Below are 21657 nucleotides of genomic sequence, written 5' to 3' on the forward strand. Positions count from 1 at the left end.
TCACAGTACTTGACTAACATTATTTTTAAATAAAAATTTAATCACTAAAAGTACTGTAGGTATGGATAAAGTATCTTATTTGGTAATAATATAATTATATAAGTTGTTTGCCAAATTGCAAAAGGCATAGTACAATGTATAATCATCTTCTCTATAGACAAGTTCAATTTAATATAACTACCCTACAAGCTGAATTATCAGTCTTCTTTTTAAAAAAGTTTATTTTTATTACACGTGTATAAGTGTTTGTCTACATGTATGTATGTGCACAATGTACATGCCTGGTGCCTATGGAAGCCAGAAGTCAAAGTAGGTTCCCATAAACTATACGTACTGGAAATTGAGTAGAAGTCCTCAGCAAGAGCAGCCAGTGCTCTTAACTGCTTAGCTATCTCTCCAGCCCCTACTAGTCTGTTCTGAGATAAAAAGCCTGGGAAAGAATGCATTTCAACACATTGCCTCCTTACCAAGAAAGATATTTCAGATGAAATACACTATAACTGACACAGGTCTACAAATTATACTTTGGGTAGCAGTATCTCATATCACCTCCTCAGTTTTGTTTTGTTTTGGTGTGTGTGTGTGTATGGCTTGTTATGTTTGCATTTTCTGTTCTATTGATTAAATCCAGGATCTCACACATGCTAGCCAAGTGCTCCACCACTGAGCTACATCCCTAATCCAACTCCTTCAACTTTAATCCAAGTCGACACAATTTTATAAAAAGGTATTTTTCTCATGCCAAAGTTTCTGTATCATTTCTCATTCTGAAATTTACTGGGATTAATTAATTAGTGTGTTTTCTCTGGATTTTTCCCAGTCTTCTTATTTATAATTTAGGATTCTAATAATGGTCAGAAGAATGTTATAACAGCCAAGAATAGTAACATACTGGTAAAATTTTTAATTAGTATACTCAGAACTACAATTTTAAAATAGATTGTATAATAGCACCAGTAAAATAACAGCTTTGAAAACTTTATTTAACTTTTTAAAAGATACAAAATCACTTAGTCTTCAGCACTGACCTAAATATTCCATCAGCTGCTCCGCAGTTATGATTTCCATCATTGGTGGAAGTTTCACCTGAAAAAACAAAGTATTATTTCTATAAAGATGTTTTTGATGACTGATTGTTTCCTTAAGTCAAAAGCAAGTATACATGTGCAGGCAGATAGACACAAACACTTACTATATAAATATACTAACATTTATGCTTATATAATAAAGTCATCCAGGCATGTGGCTCATGTGTATACTCCCAGTACTCAGTAGAAGGATGACCATGAGTTTTAAATAAACTTCACTTAAAAAGTGTGACTTTTTCTCAAAAAAAGTGCAAATAAGGGTGAACAAAATAGTTCAGTAGGCAAAAATCCTTGATAAGTGAGCTTGATGACCTGAGTTTGACCCCGGGAACTCGGGGTGAGAGGACAGAATGGACTCTTATAGTTGTGCTCTGACTTTTACACATACTATGATACATATGCACATCAAGACACACATGATTCCTTACTCACATCTCATACACACATATACACTATGAAGGGTATGTTAAAATAACAGAAAGGGATGATAAATGCCCCCAGAAAAAGATTGCATAATGCTTTATTAACTTTAAATTTTAAATGCTAATGAGAAAGGAACAGCTGTGGAGAGACATTGGATAATAGAAAAAAAAACTATGAAATTAAATCAGCCAGTAAGTATTCAATGATAGGAGAAGACCATAATTAAAAATATATTAGTCACTATGTTCTGTTCAACAAAGGAAAGTGTTTAAATTATCAATATCTCCAAAAGCTCCCTTGTTAAATTGTTAAAGAAGGCATTCTAAGTTTATGCTATCAAGTGTGCGCTGATGATATATTAAAATGTTTTTGATCAATGATAAATTTTCAAAATGATTGATAAAAAACATAGCAGTGTTAGCCTCTCTGAGAACACATATGACAGCTGTCCAGTTATCTTTTGGATTTATCACTCTGTGAAAACCAAGATACACCACACAAGCTTGCTCATCATATTATTCTTAATGAGTTTTATTCTCTGTAACAATGTATTCTAAAGAATAATTTTGGCTGCAGGCAGCATTCTAGTTACTGTCTAGTTCAATGCCTTATTGTAGTGTACTCAATAAACCATCCTTCCAAAAAAGGTAATTTTTTAAACAAAAGATTTACTTTGTTTACTTATATGTATATATCTAAATGGGTATGTGTCATGTGTGTACACATACTCAGAGGCCAGAAAAGGGTGCTAGATCCCATGGAGCTGGGGTTATAGGCAGTTATGAGTCCCAGCAAGGGTGTGGAAAACCAAACTCAGGTCCTCTGCAAGAGTTGTATGTGTTCTGAGCTACTGAGCCAGCTCTGCAGCCCACTTTCTACATAATTTTAACATTGAAGCTCACTTGCAAATCATAGCTTGCTGTGATTTTCTAACAAAAAGCTGGGATTCTTACTCATTATTTATGTATTCTTTGGCCATATTTCAATATATTCTACATTTTTTGTATTACAGCAGCAAAGTTTAATTTCTCTAACAGAGACTCCTAAAACACAAAGCCTAAAATGATTACTAATTAGTTTTTAATTTTTTTTGTTTTATGTATGGGTGTTTTGCCTGCATATATGTCTGTGCACCATTCATATGGTTGGTGCCCATAGAAGCTACGAGCAGGCCAGAAGAGAGCATCAAAGCCAATGGAGCTGGAGTTACAGATGGTGGTTGTTGAGCTACCAAAAGGGTGCTGGGAATTGGACCAGGTCCTCTGGAAGAGCAGCCAGTGCTCTTAACCCCTGAGCCATCAACTCTCCATCCCCACTAAGTAGTTCTTTACAGGACAATTTACTAACTTTTGCTTTAGACTATTCTAGTTATCATTATACAGTATTTATCAAGGTGTTTCAGTATTATATTTGGAGTGCTGATATCTAGGGTTTTTTTTGTTTGTTTGTTTTTGTTTTTAAAGACAGGCTTTCTCTGTGGTTTTTGGAGCCTGTCCTGGAACTAGCTCTTGTAGACCAGGCTGGTCTCGAACTCACAGAAATCCACCTGCCTCTGCCTCCCGAGTGCTGGGATTAAAGGCGTGCGCCACCATCGCCCGGCCTCTAGTTATTTTTTTGTATTCTAAAGATGGAACTCTCAATTTCACAGCAATCTGAAAGGAACATTCATACATATTAATGTTTTCTAAAATTATTATTATTATTTTTGGGAAAGGTCCTCACTATATAGCCTTACCTTGCCTGGAGTCCACTATGTAGACCAGGCTGGCCTCAGACTCACAAAGATCTACTTGTCTCGGCTTCCTGCATGCTGAGATTAAAGATGTACGCCACCATCAGTCTGTTTCTACATCTTTTGACATTTATTTATTTTGTGTTTGTACCTGTATGGTGTGCCCATGTGCCTGAGGATACTTGTGGAGGTCATAAGATAACTTGCCAGAGTCTATTCTCTCCTTCCACCATTTGGGTCCTAGGAATCGAACTCAGACTGTCAGGCTTGATGGCAAGCACCTTTACCTGTTGAATCTTGTTGCCAACTTAAATGATGCTGTTTTCTTTTTTTTTTTTTTTAAGAATTATGCGTTCTCTTATTTAAGACAGATTCAATGTGACAAATTCATCAAAAGATTTCATGAACAAATAATTTATCCTTTCTCAAGGGGCCTGCAAGATAGTCCAGCAGGTAAAGGCACTTTCCAAGCCCAATGATCTGACAATTAGAGTTCTATTCTCTGGATCCTTATAATGGAGGGAGAAGCAGGTTGTCCTCTCACCTCTACACATGGACTGTGGTGTACCCTCCCAATACATAAATAAATGTAAAAACAAGAAAAAAGAAACCCTTCTTTTTAATTTTGGTAATCTTGTAAAATTAAGAAGCTGAAGAGACAGGGGCTGTAGCTTAGTGGTGGAGCTGCGTTCACCATGGACAAGGTCTGAGGTTCAGCCACCAAGACCAGAGGATAAGAATAAGATGGAGACACTGAAGAGTATATGAATTTGGTATATACATTCTATAATCCTAGGGGTCGATGTAATTTCAGATCATGGTCTTGAGCGTTCCAAGAGGAGACTGCCTACTGTGCCCTGTAAGTACATAAAATGGGAATGACCACCTCTATACTGATATTAGAAGTAGCCTCAAGAAAGGTCAAAGGTAAAAACAATAAAATCTTGTGTTTAAAATATTAGTGGAATTTTAAAGAGGAACGTAAAATTTTCTAGAAGCGATAGGCTAAGATTTTAAGGGGATGGGGAAATAGTAAATGCAGAGGACTCGTCATACAAAGGAAAAAGGAGCAGCTTATATAGATGATACTAATAAAAGCCTTTAGTCCCCAAACTCAGGAGGCAGAAGCAGAAAGACCACTGGAAGTTTGAGGTACACTGACTCACATAGAGAATTTCGGATTGCAAGAGACACTGTCTTAAGAATAAAAAAGTTTTTGATCAGTTATCATAGGTAACTGTTAAATTCTTAATACAATGTCAATAAGTATTGAAGAGACATATGGTTAAGTTCTAACAACTTTTCTAATGTGCTTATGTGTGTCCATGTCTGTCTCCATATGAACAGAGGACAGCATTGGATGACCTCCCCTCTGTCACTTTTCTCTTTATTCCTCTGAGGAAGGGTCACTCCCTGAACCTGAAGCTTATACATTTTTTAGATAAGCTTGTATCAGTAATCCCCAGTGATTTTCTTGACCCTGTCCTTCCTCAGCGGGGGATTACAGATGTTTCTAGAGCACACCTGTCTTGTTGGAGGACACAGCACTCCCGGTGGCTCTCCTTCTGTCGCAGCTTCTCAAGTGTTGGGATGCCCAGCTCCAACAGTTTTTTAATAGTAGAGACACAATTGAGCTTGTCCCATCTAGTCATTAAATTACCTACTGTCATTCGACTTTCTTGTCACCTTAGTTGATGACTGTGAAACAAGTGGCAAGATATAATTAATTCAAAGAATAAATTAAGTCTTTGAAATGTTTATCCAAAGTAAGTGGATGACTTGTAATATGACTTGGGACTCACAGCAAAGTAAGTTCCTTTTTCATTATAACAGCATGAACTTCAAAAGAAAAAAAAGAGGAAAGAATGAATAACATATGTTCAGTCAGTAAAATGTCTGTCAGAATCAGATATATCCAACCTGGCTCATTATGTTATGACACTGTCATCCACAAAGTTCACACACACACACACACACACACACACACACACACACAATTTCAGAATGTTTAAAGAAAGTTAATGATTATACTTTAGGGCACATTCATACTATCCTGAGGTGCAAGCAGCCAAGTACCTGAAGGTGGAGTGTAGAGATCAGTGATAGAGTACTTGCTTAGCGTACTAAATTTAGTTCCCAAAAAGAAGTTGCACCCATATTAAATATTCTACAAAGCCTGATTACCTGATAGAAATTTAGTGACTGTGGAAAGACTGGAACATTGTAGGTCCAGAGTCTAATTATAAATTACCCTGGACTATCTTTAGTCCTCTTCATAGCTCACCTCTGTGCCTGGCCTATCATCTTTGGAATGTATTAATGTAGCAGACCACTAGCTTCCACTAACCTAAAATCGAAGACAGTCAGTAGATGGCATCTGAGACCCACAGCTAGGTTCTTCCGACCTCCCTCACACCCTCACTTTGCTATAACTCACCTATTTGATGTTTCCACCGATGTATTTGAAATATTCTTCGCTCTGTTACTCTAACAATTTCATGAAACTGTCACCATATCAGTACATGGGATTTGGGGTAACCAATTTTGTGTTCCTAGGACAGGGCCACTCACTTTTGGCTCCAGAATAAATAGTTGCCCAACACTTTTTTGTTTGTTTTGTTTGATCTGATCTTTTCAGACAGGCTCTCTCAACATAGTACAAGCTGCCATCAAACCTACCATAAGGTAAGAATTTTTTTAAATGTCATCAGATCCCGAACACAATAAAAACAAAACATTCAAAACAAGCAGTGCATAGTGACCCAGATCTGCAATCCCACTCTCAGGAGGACAGCACAGAAGGATCAGAGCCAATTTTAGTTACATAGTGAATTTGAGACCTGTCACAAAACTAAATTAAAGAAAAAGCAACTTAATCAATTAAAAGTGGAAAAAAGGGACTGGAAAGACAGTACAGTGGCTCCAGATCACTGGCTGTCCCTTCAGAGTGCCCAAGTTTGATTTCCAGCACACACATGGCAGTTTACAATTGCCTATTAATCTAGTTCCAGTAGATCTAACGCCTTCTGGCCTCCTCTGGCCTTCAAAGGCACTGGAATTCACATGGTACATAGACATACATACAGAAAAAAACAATCATACAGGATAAAATAAAACTAATTTAAAAAGCAAAGTAGAGAATAAGTGGCTGAAGAGGTGGTTCAAAGGTTAAGAGCACTTACCAGGGTTCCATCGCTAGCACGCACATCTAGGCTCACAACCATATGTAACTCCAGTTCCAAGGACTCTGATCTGGCCCCCACCAGCACCAGGCATACATGTGGTACACATGCATACATACATGGAAAACAGCCGATCCCCCTCAAAAAAATACATGGGAGTATCTTATTTTTCTAAAAAGTGGAAAATAATGGGGGAACAGTATCAAAGTGGACTTTAAGCCAGGTATGTTGCTGCACACCTGTAATTCTAAAACTCAAATGCAGTGACTAAATAGCAACACCCTGTTTCAAAACAAACCAAAGTAGAAACAAAAAGTGACTATATTCAAAGGCCTAGTTTGTTGGTACCACGTGTATTCAAAGATCAAACAAACATCCTTAACCTGGACCTCCATAGGCATGACTGGAAAAGGAAAAGCAAGGCTTTTTCATTGGAGGAATACTATCAGAACCAGGCATCCACCCATGCAGGAACATGCTGTTCGCATCTACTTTGCTCACAAATCCAGAGACACATAATACTTCTAATTCTTGAGTGAAGCTGGGAAAGGAAGCTCCAGAACTGTTCCTCAAATCTTTTATGTAGATAAGGTCCTACCACTGTATAAAGTTTTAAATTTCTCCTTACCAGATCTATATTTAAAACAGAGTAGGCAGAGGCTAAGATAAAACCTTTGGCTCACCATCTGTTTTTCCTTTTTTATAAGTGATAAACACACTTGGAAAACCTCAAAAGAGTTTTGTGCTTACTTTAGGAAAAGAGAGCATGAAAAAATTAGTGTGACTGCAGTTCTTCTACAGGATTGGTAGGATGGGGCAGAATAGACAGAAAGTAGTGTGAAGGATTTATGAAAAACACAGGGGAGAAGAGATGAGATGTCATCAAAAAGTAGGGCGACCCATAGCAAACAGTCACTGCTAGAAAGATGCTCAAAGACATGGAATTTCACTTCAAGGTGATAAAATAAGAAATGACCATCTGAAGTTAAAGTTTCTTTTCTTTCTTTTCTTCCTTCTTTTCTCTTTCTCTCTTCCTTTCTTTCGCTGTTGAGATAGAGTTTCTCTGTGTAGCCTTGGCTATCCTTGAACTCACCCTGTAGACCAGGCTGGCCTCAAACTCAGATATTTGCCGGCCTCTGCCTCCCAAGTGCTGAGAGTAAAGATGTGTGCCAATATTACCTGGTAAATTTTTTTTGCTATTGATTTTTTTCTCCATTTGTCATTATGTTGCTCTGCTTTATTCTTGCTTATTTTTAAGTGCTCTTTATAAACTAAGAAACTAGATGGCTCAGTGGTTAAGAGCACTGACTGCTCTTCCAGAGAACCCAGATTCAATACCACTCATATGGTGCCTCACAACTGTCAGAAATTCCAGTTCCAGGAGATCTGGTGCTCCTTTCTGGATTCCTGGGCTCCAGACATGCATGTAGTGTACAGATACACATTCAGACAAAATACCCATATATACTAAAAAAGAAATTAGTACTGGAGTCAGGTGAAGACAAACAAATCACACTACAAACATGTTTGAAAATGTGATAACGAGGGCTGCAGATGTAGCTCAGCTGACAGGTACCTCCTAGCATACATGAAGCCCTGGTTAACCGCAGAACCACATAAACTGGGAGTGGTGGCACATGTTTGTAATTCCAGTACTTGGGAGGCTGAGATAGGAGAACCGGAAGTTCAAAAATTATCCTCAGGCTATATGGCAAGCTGGAGCCCAATCTGTGATATTTAAGACTCCATCTCAAAAACAAACAAAAAATCAAATAGTATAATCCATTATTTTCTATATAATTAGTATCATGTGAAAAGATGAATATGATCAAAGTATGTCATATATATGTATAAAAATGTCATAGTGAAACCCATTATTTTGTACAATATAACGGTAACTACAAAAAGAAACTTGAAGCTGGGACAATGGCTCAGTGGAAAAAGTGCAACTGAATTTGGCTTCCCAGCACCCATGTAGAAACTGCAGTGTCAAACTTCTGTACTCAGCACCAAAAGGTGGTGAAGTAGAACAGGCAAACCCAGGGCTCAAGTTCAACTGAGAGACTCAGTCTCCAAAAAACCAAAACAAGAAATATTGAGAGTCATACAGAAAAACACCTTACCTTCACACCTACATGCACACACACACACACACACACACACACACACACACACGCACACTAGTTCTTAGACATTATAACCCGACAAATACTTCTATGTGTTGTGTATAGTGAATGCCCTTTTGTTCTTTTTAACCTCAATTATTATCCATCCATCAAAGAATCTAGAAATCTCTGCTGACTTCCAAAAGGTAAATAACATTTTTGTATTATTAGGGAAACAGTTTTGACCTCTAGAAACCCTGGCTCAGCTTGAGAACCCTACTTGACATTGTTTCCCTCACCCGTCTCTCCATCAATCATTAATGATGACTGAGTTTTGTTGGCATAAATAGCCTACAGGCAGAAAAAGGGCTGAGAACCAACGATTTTCAAAATAATCTTCAAATTCATTAGTATGCATTCTCATTCACAGACTAACCAAACCCATCAAATTTACTTCTTGCTTATGATCCTTTCTTTCCCCTTCTCTACTGCATTTCAGAAAACTTGGAGAGATTCAATACAAACTATCTCTGATTTTTCTTCAAATGTACCCTTTTGTCCAGAGCTCTTCTCTCATTCACTCTTCTGACCTGAATCAGTGTGTCTCATCTCTGAAGCCTTCCCCTGAGATCCTGTTCCCAGTTACCCACCCCCTCCCTTTTTTTTTTGGTACCTCCTTAACACATTAGAGGGCTGCATCTACCTCCTTATCATATACTGAGCTCTTGAAGGCTGATGTGCTTTGTACTGTCTTTGCTCTTATAGTGTCTTCTACAAAAGCAGAACACAAATGTGGTTCCACATTTGAGTCTGTCTTTCAGAGTCAATTCAAGGTTCATATATCCAGAAAGTAATCCAGACCACGGTAACTGCTCTTCCCACTCTGAATGTGGGTGACGGTCCATGGGCTGCGGGTTTGGACTAAATAAAAAGGAGAAATCCAATTGAGCAGGCATCTCTCTCTGCTTCTTGACTAGGATGAGACCAGCTACGTCAGTCCAGCGACCATGTCCTCTCTGACTTAATGGACTGTACTCTCAAACTGTGAGCAAAATAACCCACACCTTCAGCTGCGTTTGTCACAGCAATGAAAAAACTAACTATGCCAGAAAACTGGTGGTCAGGACTGGAGCCTTTGCTATGATCAACCTGACCATGGAGCTCCTAGACCTTTTGAACTGGTTTGTAGAAAGAATGTGGAAGTTTAGAACGGTGGGATAGAAAAGCCCTACACTGTAAGTAGAAGTTAATCAAAATAATCTTCAAATTCATTAGCATGCACACTCATTCACAGACTAACCCAGATGATCGGAACCCAGATGACTCATTCCATCAAGTGCCCCAGATACCCAACATGAAACTGTAACATTTGGTGTTTGGGATTCCTCTCACTATCCATCTCACTTCTTCATAAATGGCTAGTAAAATTCAAGCTATTCTTCTAGGGAACATTGTAACTGCAAATGGAATTATCAATTTGAAAATAAGTGTGGAAATGTATTTTCTCAGCACCCAGAAACTGCAAGCTTAAATATGACACTTTATTCTGAGGCCTCAATACACCTGTCGTTCCCCTTTAATGCTCCAGTAACTTAGATTTATCATTTCTTATTTTAGTTGTTAAAAGTTTTAGCTTCCTTAACACATTCTAATGTATAGTTACTGGTCAGTCCCTTGAAGGAGAGCCAAAGAAACAAGGCAAGTAAAAAAAAAAATCATACAAAGGCAGAAAATACAGTCTTTGAAAATAAGTAATTTATGGTAAGTGGGGTCAGATCAAAGCTTTCCTTAAGTGGAATTTATATAAAAGGGCTGGCTGCATCTTCCTTATCTCTATTCCTTCATGTATTACACCCAAGGGTAGCAGCCAGTGTTCTCTAGAAAACAGTATATATATAATTACCATTAAACTTGCTCCATGATATCACATTGATAGTAACTCTGAAGATCACTTTTTCCAATTTCGATTGTTTTGCATATGTGATAACGTCAGTAAGAAGGAGTAATATGCGGGCGAATAGAGTAAAAATATTCAGAAAGTGTAGGTGTAGGGTCTAGATTCTACCTGTTTACAAGTACACCATCAGTTACAACCTTTAACTAAATGTTGAACTTTTAAAACAAAAGGGACCTGAAGCTAGGGGCAATTCTTTCTGACACACAGGTGAATAATCATTCAATAAAGAAATCCTGGAATTAATTTCGTGTAAGGAGGGGCTGTCAGAAGTGGTGGTGCATGCCTTTAAACCTAGCAGCACTCCGGAGGCTGAAGCAAGAAGATCATGAGTTCGAGGACGGCTTAAGCTACACAGAGAAACCTTGTCTCAAAAAAGGAGGTCTGATGAATGAAGAAACGAGGAAGCCATCAGCTGACAAACAGCCGTTTCCTCACCCCATTTTTTGCCCCTCCCCACAAGCTGTAGGAAGTAGAAAGCTGCAGATTGTACCTTCCAGGCCAGAAGCAAAACATTGAGGATGGCCAGCAAAGGGCAGGGTCCGTTCTCATTCTGGGTGATGATGGGCGTGTTCTCCTCTTTCCACTGGATCCATTTGATGTGATACACTGACTGTCCGGGAAAGCGTTCTTTGGAGGCCGCTAGCACCTGAGCCGGGTCCTCCTCCTCCTCTTTGCACAGAGGTGCAGCCCTGGGCGGCCCCGCCGCGCCCTCTTCCACGTCTTCGGGGACCCTGGTCTCCGCTCCCTCCTCACTATTGAACTCAGAGCTACTGGGGAAAGAATGCAGGTTGGAGAAAGACTCCAGGGAGTCCAGGCTGGGCGAATCCCCAGGGGGGCTCGGCTCGCTGCAGCTGCTGCTCAGGGCGCCGGCGCTGCTGGGCTCCTCGGCCGCCTGCTCCACCCCGCAGGTGCCCGCGTCGCCCACTGGTCCCGACCCTCGGCCCGCCGCGGCCTCGGCCAGCTCCGGGGAGGCGGTCACCTTGTGCTGCCCTCTCGGAGGCGCCTCCGAGGCGGCGGGGCTCGGCGACAAGCTGTCCTTCAAGTCCGAGTCCGCGCCGCAGCCGAGCTGTGACGGGGACGTCGGGTCCCCGGGGCTGCTCCGCGCGGCCGCCGCCCCCTGCCCGCCGCTCTCCACCGCGCGTCCTGCGAGACCATCCTCAGCCTCGCGCCCGCCGTGCCGTCGCCCTTCCGGCGGCGACTCTCGCTCCGCCGCCACCCCGGGATCCAGAGGCTGCGGGCTGTCAGGGCCGCACTCCATGCCCGGCCGCCCGCCCCTGGTCCTATAGACAGCGCGGCCGGCTCTCCTCAGTCAGCGCCTCCGACGCCATGACAGCCGCTCAGTGGCAGCTCCAGCGCCCTAGCGCGGCCTCGGTCAGGCACGTCACCGGAGAGGGCGGCGGGAGCGCGCGCGATCGCGCGCCCGCCCGTCCGCCCGAGAGGAGCGTGCCTTCGCGTGACTGCGCTCGGTGAGGCGCGGGGGACCCACACCGAGAGCGCTTCTCCCTCGAGGCCACGCCCCTCCCGCGCGTTCCAGCCAAGGAAAGCAGAGCGAGGCTAGGGGCGTGTTTGGGGGCGTGTTTGGGGCGTGGCCAAAGGCGCGGCTCGGGCAGTCGCAAGGCCAGAAGGAAAATAGCCTCTGTGTGGGGCCGGAAGTTGAACTCCGGGGCACGCCCGCTGCGCGCGGTTACTTTGAAGGCAGTCGCCAAGGCTGGAGCGAGTGTGGTCCAGCTTTGGGCTTGTGCCTGGTGAACCCCGACAGTGGCAGTAGCGCTGGAAGAGAGACATTCTCTGAAGGGCTCCGGAGAGCCGTTTCTTTAGCTTTTAATATCGAAAATTGGAAGCCTTTCTTAGGAAATGCAGATTTTTAAAGGCGGAGATCTGTGGGAGGCTTTTGGAAGACTGCGCTGCACGGGGGCAGCTCTCCCTGGGTTTTGGCTGAGAATCGCCGTGCTCCCCACTTGCTACTGGTATGCCTTGCCGAGGCTTCAGTGCGGTTGTGGATATTGGCCTACGCCCCAGGAGAGATGGTAAATTTGGGCCAATAATAATAAATTAGTTTGCGTTTGAAGTAAGCCAAGTCTTTGCGGTTCTGTTCACTTGGCTCCTCTTTGCACGGAGTGGGAAGCGCCTGCTCCAGAAAAAGTGACTTTTTCTAATTAGAATTGACTTACCATGAAGCCCTGACGTCTGCAAAGAGGCCAGAGTTGCCTGCACAATTTTTATTTATTTATTTATTTTTTTTGCAAGAGTGGATACAGATCTTCTGACCTGTTTCGGAAAAGGATTTCAAAGTTGTCTAGGTTCAGAGGATATAAAAACGAACAAGACAGGTCTTCCTTCAGGGTCAGACATACAAATACCTGATACACCTGTCTCTACTGGTTAGAAAGGTGGACAAGCTAAATGCTTTGCTTTGCTCATTCACATTTTAGCATCAAGTGTGTTTCTGAGTACTATGTTTTACACTGTTATCTTCTCAGGAATTGCGGTCTTTTGGCCCTCCCTTCCACCTCTCTCTCCTCTTCCTCCTCCAACTCTCCCCTCCCTTCTTTTCTTTTCTTTTCTGACGCGTTTTTCTTTTTTCAATGCGGGGAATCAATCACTTTGTTTTATTTTATTGTTTTTTTGGTATTTTGGGGGGGGTGTTTTTGTTTTTGAGACAGAGTCAGGAATTCCCAGACATATAATGCAAATAGTCTTTTTGTAGTCCCTGTCCAATTAAAGGTTAAAGCTGGCTTTGGAGTTGGAGTGTGGTTCTCTCCTTCTCTAAACCCAAGCATGCTTGTTAAAAGTAAAATCCAAAATATCCAAAATCTGTCTCATGTCAGAAGAACCACCTGATATGGACAGAAGAACAACCAAAATTAAGGGACTATGTTATTGCCACTGATCTCATAATCCTTTGGTTTTATTTCGATTCTTTAAGGCTTTTCTTAAAGTATAAATATTATCTCAAATTTGTAAGATTAACATATACATTTTAAACTTTTTGTCATAATAGTAATGCTCATATAAAGTACTAATTCCTTTTCCCTCCCTCCTTCCCTCCTTCTTTATTCTTTCTTTTCTTCTTTCTCTTTCTGTTGAGAAAGTGCTGTGTAGCCCAGACTAAGCTTGAACTCACGCTCATCCTACCCCAGCCTCCCACCAGGTTTCTTCTTATTTTATGTTCTGACATTGTACTAGTTAGTATTTCTTTGTGGTTGTTGTGCTGTGTACTTGGTAACTACAGTCAGTATAGAAATTTATGTTCTTCAGTTATGGGAAATGGATTATTTCTTTAATAATTCCTGACTTTTCTTGATTTTACAGTCTTTATCAATTTTTTCTTTATAGCTTTAATTTTCAAATATTCCTTGTAGTTCCTTTTTATTTTATATTTTAGGATATTGATTATAATTTTATATTATCCTTTTGATGTCATGTTTTTTTAAAAAAAGATTCATTAATTTTTATTGTATGCGAATGAGGGGTTTGCGTACTTGTGTACCTGGTGCCTGTAGAGGTCAGAAGAAGGTATTAGATTCCCAGAACTGGAGTTACAGACAGTTGTGAGCCATCATGTGGGTGCTAGGAACTGAGTCTGGATCTTCTGCGAGAGCAGCAAGTGCTCTTAGCAGCTGAGCCATATCCCTCCAGTCCCACCTTTGTCTTTTCCAAAGGGTATTGAACCAGATGCATCAGTAACAAGTACTTAGTAGTGTTAGGGATTAAGACATAGGGGAAAGAGATAGAGAACAAGTCTTACTTTGGGAAATAAGATATTGATAAAGGCTGAGGAGATGGCTCAGCTAGTGCTTTACAAGCACGAAGACTGGCTTTTGGGTCCCCAGCATCCACATAAAAGCCAAGTGCAGTGGTACATACCTGAAATCTCAGCAGCGGAGGGACAGAGAAAGCAGACCTAAGGGTTCCCTGACTGCCTGTCTAGCTGACATAGTGAACTTCAGGTTCAAAGAAAGATACTGTCTCAAATACAAAGAGGGTAGAGTGTGGTGGTCCATGCCTTTGGTCCCGGCACACAGGAGGTAGAGGCATCTCTGTAGTTTGAGTCCAGCCAGGCCTACATAGCAAGTTTCAGGCCAACCAGAGCAAAACAGTGAGACTCTGTTTCAAAAAAAAAAAAAAAAAAAAAAAAAAACCACCAGACAAACCCACAACAAAGCAAGAACAACAGCAACAACAAAAACCAAAAACCACAAAACCCAAACCAGGTGGGAAGTGATTGAGGAGGGAGTGATTGACCACTGACCTCTACACAATCTTCAAAGGTGAGCACACTAATACACACATGCACAAACACATACTATCTCCACACACTGAGACACTTTGACATGAAATTATTATAGAGAATATGTCACAATATTAAATAACTAGTAATAAACAACAAATATTGTAAAAAAAAATTAGAGGAAAGAAACCCATGTGAGTATTGCCTTAGAATTGAGATACAAAATCTATATCTCTTAAATATCAAAATTATTATTATTAATTATTGTTTAGTTAGTATTTTTGGATTGTCTTTGACCACGGTCTTTTTATTTAGCTCAATTAGCCTGGTACAGTACTAATTCCAAAGTTCAGACTGGCCCAGGGTCCTCTAGAGGAGCAGAACTGATAGAATGTATGCATATTAAAAAGGGATTAACTAAAGTCGCATATGACTGAAAGGGACTGGGTGGTCCAATACCGTCTGTCTACAAGCCGGAGAGGCTGAGAACCTGGTAGCTCCTCAGTCAGTGAAGCCATGTTCCTTAGCAGTCCCAGTTTGGTGCTGGTGCTGAAGGGCTGCAGAGTTCCTGGAGAGTCCCTGGTCCTGGTCTTCAGTCCACACTAGAGCCTGATGTCAGCGAACAATGGCAACAGCAACAGAGAAAGACACATTCATCAGCAGGAACTGCAGGCAGGCAACCAGTGCCGCTGCTTCCTTAGATCTCCTTATATACCACCCACCCGATAGGTGCCACCCACTCAGTGGAGGAGGGGCTTCGAAGTTAATTCTTCCAGGAAATGCTCTCACACACTTCCACGTCTCTTAGTTTGTTCCAGACCCAATCAAATTGACAATCAAGATTAACCGTCGCAGATACCATAATTAGCTGCATCGAAATGAGCCCTGAGCTCATTTCACGGAACGTGTACAGGGCATATGTACCTTAGCTCCACCTCATCTAGTTTTCAGTTCAACATATGTGAGTTAAAATCCAGGCTTTTCATGTAACTCAGTCGCCCTGGCTTTGGCCCTCAGCGGCTTGCAGACACTCCAGCTTCCTGCAAAGTACATCCCCAACTCGATGACTTCCTTTGGCCCCCATGAGGAGCCCTGCACCTGTTCAGAAACAAATTCAGTGCTGTGATAATCGGCCAGGTGCTGCCTCTGCACCATGCTGCTTTAGCAGATGCTCCTCTGTCCTGGTGCTATGAAAGGATGGAGAGAAACAGCCTGTCCCCCTCTATTGTAGCCCTCATGTGCTGTAATAGGGAAAGTTCTCTCAATTGCACTCATATAGTCTTACCAAAAAATGAAACCCAAATGTGTATTTGGATGCTATAGATTGTTCTAGGAATGAATCCAAGGAGTATATTCCATCACTTCCAAATACTCCCTACTATATGACTTGTTCCTCTAGTCTTAGACCAGTTTATTATTGGGTCGAGTTTAATTGTGCCTGCTTCCTTCTTTCCACAGGACGTCTCTCAAGGAAAAAAAAAGTTCTTTCAAGGGTTGGATGTATGTAGCCTATTGGTAAAGTGTGTAATTAGCAGGGTTTAATTCCAGAATGAAAACAATTAACAAAATCCTGTCTTGCCAACCTATTATTTTTACCAGATAACTCTCAACTCTGGTACAGTTCTCAAAGTATGTATTTTTTGATTGACAATGCCAACATCGTCTGGAAACATCACAAACAAAAGTCCTTAGGAATGAGAATGAATGCATCGATCAGTGGTAGGGTGCTGGCCTGTTGTAGGCAAGGCTCCAGATGTGCATGTCTTGTGGTGGAGGAGGGCCATTCTCTGGTCTTATATAGAAATGTGATGTTTAAGAAATCCTCCATGTGATTCAAATACACTGTAAAGTTTGATCACTGGACCTGAGGATGTAGCTCAGTAGAGTGCTTTCCTAACACATGAAGGCTTGCGTTCCATCCCCAGGAAAGTGTCAATTGGGTGTGGTGGTCTGCTGTCTAAAACGCAGGAAGTGGAAGTAGGAGGGTCAGGAGTGGAAGGTCATCCTCAGCCTTATAGTAAGTTGTTGAACTTCTTAGGTTATGCGAGCTCCTGTCTCAAAACAACCAAACATGGTGATCTCCACTACACTAGGAATGGGCCAGCCAGGGATACATTAGACCCTGTCTTAAAACAAAAACAACAAAAAACCAAATACAGGAATGTAGCTCAGTCGATGGCATACAGGTAGTGTATGCCTGTAATCCTAGCACTTGGGAAGTATTTTTGTGATTCTGTCTCTGTTTCAAAAACAAAACAGACCAAACCAACTAAAAACAAGTAAACTAAAAACAGATATGAAACAACTTGGTCTTTTTTGTTTGTAGCGATACTTCATTATGTTTGCTTAGAAGACTTCAGTCACACTTCAGTACTATTAATTCTGAAGAGTCAAATGAATCAGAATTCTGTTCAGGTGTGTTTCTGGACTCCACCCCTGGCATTCTGGTCCAGCAGAATTGGAGAAAGGCCCAGGAACTTGCAGCTCTTGACAAGCAAGCAAAGTGATTCTCCTGTAGGAACTGTCCTGGCCTGTGCACTGAGAAACACTGGTCTGGAGCACTATCTGATGGGAAGCACCCTTATTGTTGAGTCATGTAATATGTGTTGTTAAGATTACTATAGTAGGGGGCTGGAGAGATGGCTCAGTGGTTAAGAGCATTGCCTGCTCTTCCAAAGGTCCTGAGTTCAATTCCCGGCAGCCACATGGTGGCTCACAACCATCTGTAATGAGGTCTGGTGCCCTCTTCTGGCCTGCAGACATACACACAGACAGAATATTGTATACATAATAAATAAATAAATATTAAAAAAAGATTGCTATAGTAGGAGCTAGAGAGATGGCTCAGTTAAGAGCATGTACTGCTCTGTCAAAGGACTTAGGTTCAGTTAACAGCACCCACATGGCAGTTGAAAACCATCTGTAATTCTAGTTCCAGGGGCACCAGGCATATGCGTTGTGAACATACATACATGCAGGCAAAACACTCATACACATAAAATTAAAACATGCAAACAAGCAAAATCAGCTTTAAAAAGATGCACATAATAATAATTATACTACCTTTGTTTCATAATTGCATGAGACATCTCCTTAATTAATTATAACATTGTTATTTGGGGGGCACAGAAGAGAACGTTAAACATGGAAGCAGGCTAATGTACCAGAAAGTATGACGAACGGAGCCCACAGACCTGGTTAGAACCTGCTCCATCTGTTCACTCATTTTCTACGTTTTGGTAGGTCAATTTACTTAACTTTAATTGCTACTCTTTGTAAAAGAAAATGAGAGAGAGAGAGAGAGAGAGAGAGAGAGAGAGAGAGAGAGAGAGAGGAGAGGTGAAGGAGGAAAAAGAAAAGGGGGATGATGGGGGTGGGCCCTGAGAATGTACCCAGGTGGAGTGGTGCATGCCTATAATCCAAGTACTTGCAAAGTGAGTCCAGAGAATTAGAAATTTGAAGTAACTCTCAGCTACTTAATTTGAGGCTAGCCTAGACTACACATATGACCCTGTCAAAAAAATTAAGAAAAATTTAAAAAAACCTAAGGGACAGTATTAGTTTAAATGATTTTATTCTTTTTGTTATATTTCTTTTTATTTATCCACATGTCTGTATACATGGTGGGATTTCAGATGTGTGCAGTGCCTGCTGAAGCCAGAAGAGGGCATCAGATCCCCTGCAACTGGAGTTCCAGGTAGCTGTGAGCTACAGAACAAGGGTGCTGTGAGCCAAATCCAGGTCCTCTAGAAGGTGCCAAAGTACCTCCAGGGCTCTTAAGCACTGAGGCGTCTCTCCAGCCCAAGTTATAGTATTTTGTAAATGGAAACTTAGGGCAAACATTAATGAATTATGAACAGATTTTCAGTTGAGACTGCTGTTCTGCTGTTGCCGTAGTGAGGAGTAAACCCAGGACTTGCACATGCTAGGTAAGTACTTTCCTTCTGAGCTACACTCCTGGCTCAAATATCTCATCATTATTATTGGGGCTCTCACGCGAATAGCAGTCTAGTTAGAAATAGACAATGTAAGTATATAAAATGAAATGAAAATATGACCCTTGTAGGCAATGCCAAACAGATTGGGAAGTGATAGGAATTAAGTCACCAATGATAATTAAATACCTAAATTAAAACTAGGCATGATAGAAAATGTCTGTAATCTTAGTACTTGGGAGATGGAGGCAGGAGGATCACGAATTCAAAGTCATCCTTAGCTACACAGCAATTGTAGGACTACTTGGGATATGTGAGACCCTGGCTCAAATCCCCTCCCACCCCAAAATCAAAAATCCAAATATTGTAAAAAGAGTCAGCGTAGCTATTTGTAGTAGTTCCCAGGAGATGGGATTTTTTTTTTTTTTTATGTTTAAGGGTTGGGAGTGAAGGTCAGGGATAGAATTCTTTCAGCATATGTGAGGTCCCAAGGACAATTTTCAGCCCAGAAATAAATATATAATAGTAAATAAATAGGGTTGGAGAGATAGCCCAGTCATTAAAATGCTTGTCACAGAAGCATGGGGGTCTGAATTCAGTCTCCCAGAACCACAGTAAAATAGCTGGGTAGAGCAGTGTTGGAAAGACACAGAGAGGAAGATCCCTGGAGTCCACTGGCTAGCCCTGCTAGCTGAATCAGCAAGCTCCAGGATCAGTGAGAGACCCCATCTCAATAAATAAGATGGAAGGTTGGAGCGATGGCTCAGAGGTTAAGAGTGTTTGCTGCTCTTTCAGAGGATCTAAGTTTGGTTTCCAGAACCTATATCAGGTGGTCCATAACCACCTGTAACTCCAGCCCCAGAGCATGTGGATGCCTCTGCTGAATTTCATAGGCACCTGCATTTACACATGCACACACACAGCCATACACACACACACACACAAACACACACAGAGGCACACACACAAGCATTTTAGAAAATTAAATCTTAAAAAAGTGGCACAACATTTGTACACATGTAAATAAGTAAAAGAAACAAAGTAAAACCTAGAAAGTGAACTAAAGCCTGGCCTAATTCTCTATGGAAGTGCTGCAGGAAACATAGTTACTGAAAGGGAAATGGTGGTGAGCGTAGCTCTGGGGATAGTCCCAATGCACATGGGTGTGTTTGCCGCAGTGTGCTTTTGATCACCATCTACATAGAGCTTTCTGAACAAGTCAGTGTCCTGATATCTACCTGCCTGGTCCCTAAACGACCTCTACGATGGCGTGGTAAGTTGGGTAGCTGAGCAGTAAAATCACTTGGTGCATTTCTTTGGCACCAGTGACAGTCACTAGGTCACTTTCAATTAAGATTCAGCTTCTCAAGTGTTGATAATAAAGATGAATTCATTGGCTTGATAACATGAAATTGATCATAAAAGTGTAAAATACAAAGCAAAGCTCCCCAGCTTCAGAAAGTCTAATTGTATAAATGTATAGAAGTTCATTGACACGTGTAGGCTTTGGGTAAGTGCTTGAGTGCCTACAGTTATCGAGCTGTATGAATTTTTTTTGCAAGTTCTACACACACACACACGTTAGAAGCCAGGTTATTACTCTCTTTTCTCATTGCTCTGATCAAATACCTGACAAGAAGAAGTTAGGAAAAGGAAGATTTATTTTGGTTCACAGTTTGAGAGGTACAGTCCACCATGGCAAGGAAGGCATGGCTGCAGGAGCAAGTGACTGGTCACATTGTGTCCTCAGTTGGGAAACACAGAGAGATATAAACACTGATGCTCATGGACTGTCTCCTTCTCCCCCCTTTTATTCAGTCTGGACCCCAGCCTGTAGGATGGTGCTGCCCACATTTTGAGTAAATCTTCCTTCCTTAGCTAAATCTCTCTGGAAACATTCTTACAGACTCACCAAGACGTGTGTCTCCTAGGTGATTCCAAATCAAGTTGACCATGAAAATTAACTATCACACCTGTTATGTCTCGGTTTCCCCATCTGTAAAACAGATCACAGTGTATCTACCTCATAGCACTGTTACAAAGAATAAACACGATTGTGTGTATAAAGGTTTTCATTAACATATCAGGACTATTATTTGATAATCTGGGAATACTCATAGTAAGAACAGAATAAATGTTCATTGAATTTTAGAACAACAGTGATCATTGCCATTCTGTAAGGTTTTATGGTCCTTTGCTTTTGCCTTAGTGCCTGTTGATGTCAGCTGTCAAGGCAATAATAGAGTTTCCAGGAAGTAACACATGCTTAATTGTGGAAGAAGGCTAAATATAAAAGGTGTTTTGGACTAAAAGGTGATCGAGATTACTGGAGCCAGAGATGTACGTGCAAGCAAAATCAAGAACTATCAGGAAGTTGGTCTAGTTTCTAAACCAAAGGTCTCATAGGAAGTTCACTAATGGGAATAATGAGTACCAGAGTGACAGAGGACAAGCCCAGTCCAAAGAGGGCAGTCTCTACTCAGTTCCTGACAAGGAAGGTAGAAGAATTAGGTCTGCATAGAGTCATGGCTCTACCTTGAAAGCTCCTAACTGCTTGATTCAAATGAATAATGAAGTTTTAAAAATTCACTTCAAGAGTCATTGCCAAATTCCTTTTATGAAGCTACAGTCACTCTGATACCAAAACCACACAAAGACCCATCCAAGAAAGAGAATTACAGGCCTATCTCACTCATGAATATCGACGCAAAAATTCTCAATAAAATACTGGCAAACCGAATCCAAGAACACATTAGAAAAAATATCCATTGTGATCAAGTAGGCTTCATCCCAGAGATGCTGGGCTGGTTCAACATACGCAAATCTATCAATGTAATCCACCATATAAATAAACTGAAAGAAAAGAACCATATGATCATTTCATTAGATGCTGAAAAAGCATTCGACAAAATTCAACACCCCTTTATGATAAAGGTCTTGGAGAGATTAGGGATACAAGGGTCATACCTAAATATAATAAAAGCTATTTACAGCAAGCCGACAG

At 41.2% G+C, this 21657-nt stretch overlaps 1 protein-coding gene across 1 annotated transcript in view; it reads right to left on the minus strand.

Moving 5' to 3' along the window:
• The window catches only part of Mindy2 (MINDY lysine 48 deubiquitinase 2), a 62366-nt gene extending 49915 nt beyond the window's left edge, over positions 1–12451 (minus strand). The window contains exons 1-2 of the mRNA XM_050127265.1: positions 10978–12451; positions 1029–1086 (exon numbers count right to left, since the gene is read on the minus strand). Coding sequence (XP_049983222.1) covers positions 1029–1086; positions 10978–11745 — 826 coding nt within the window. The 5' untranslated portion in view covers positions 11746–12451. The remainder of the gene's footprint in view (positions 1–1028; positions 1087–10977) is intronic.
• Between the last annotated feature and the right edge of the window lie 9206 nt (positions 12452–21657).

This window comes from Alexandromys fortis, unplaced genomic scaffold (genome assembly GCF_014885135.2).
Source record: "Alexandromys fortis isolate MF-2015 unplaced genomic scaffold, M_Fortis_MF-2015_v1.1 scaffold_22, whole genome shotgun sequence".
Taxonomy (NCBI): Eukaryota; Metazoa; Chordata; class Mammalia; order Rodentia; family Cricetidae; genus Alexandromys; species Alexandromys fortis.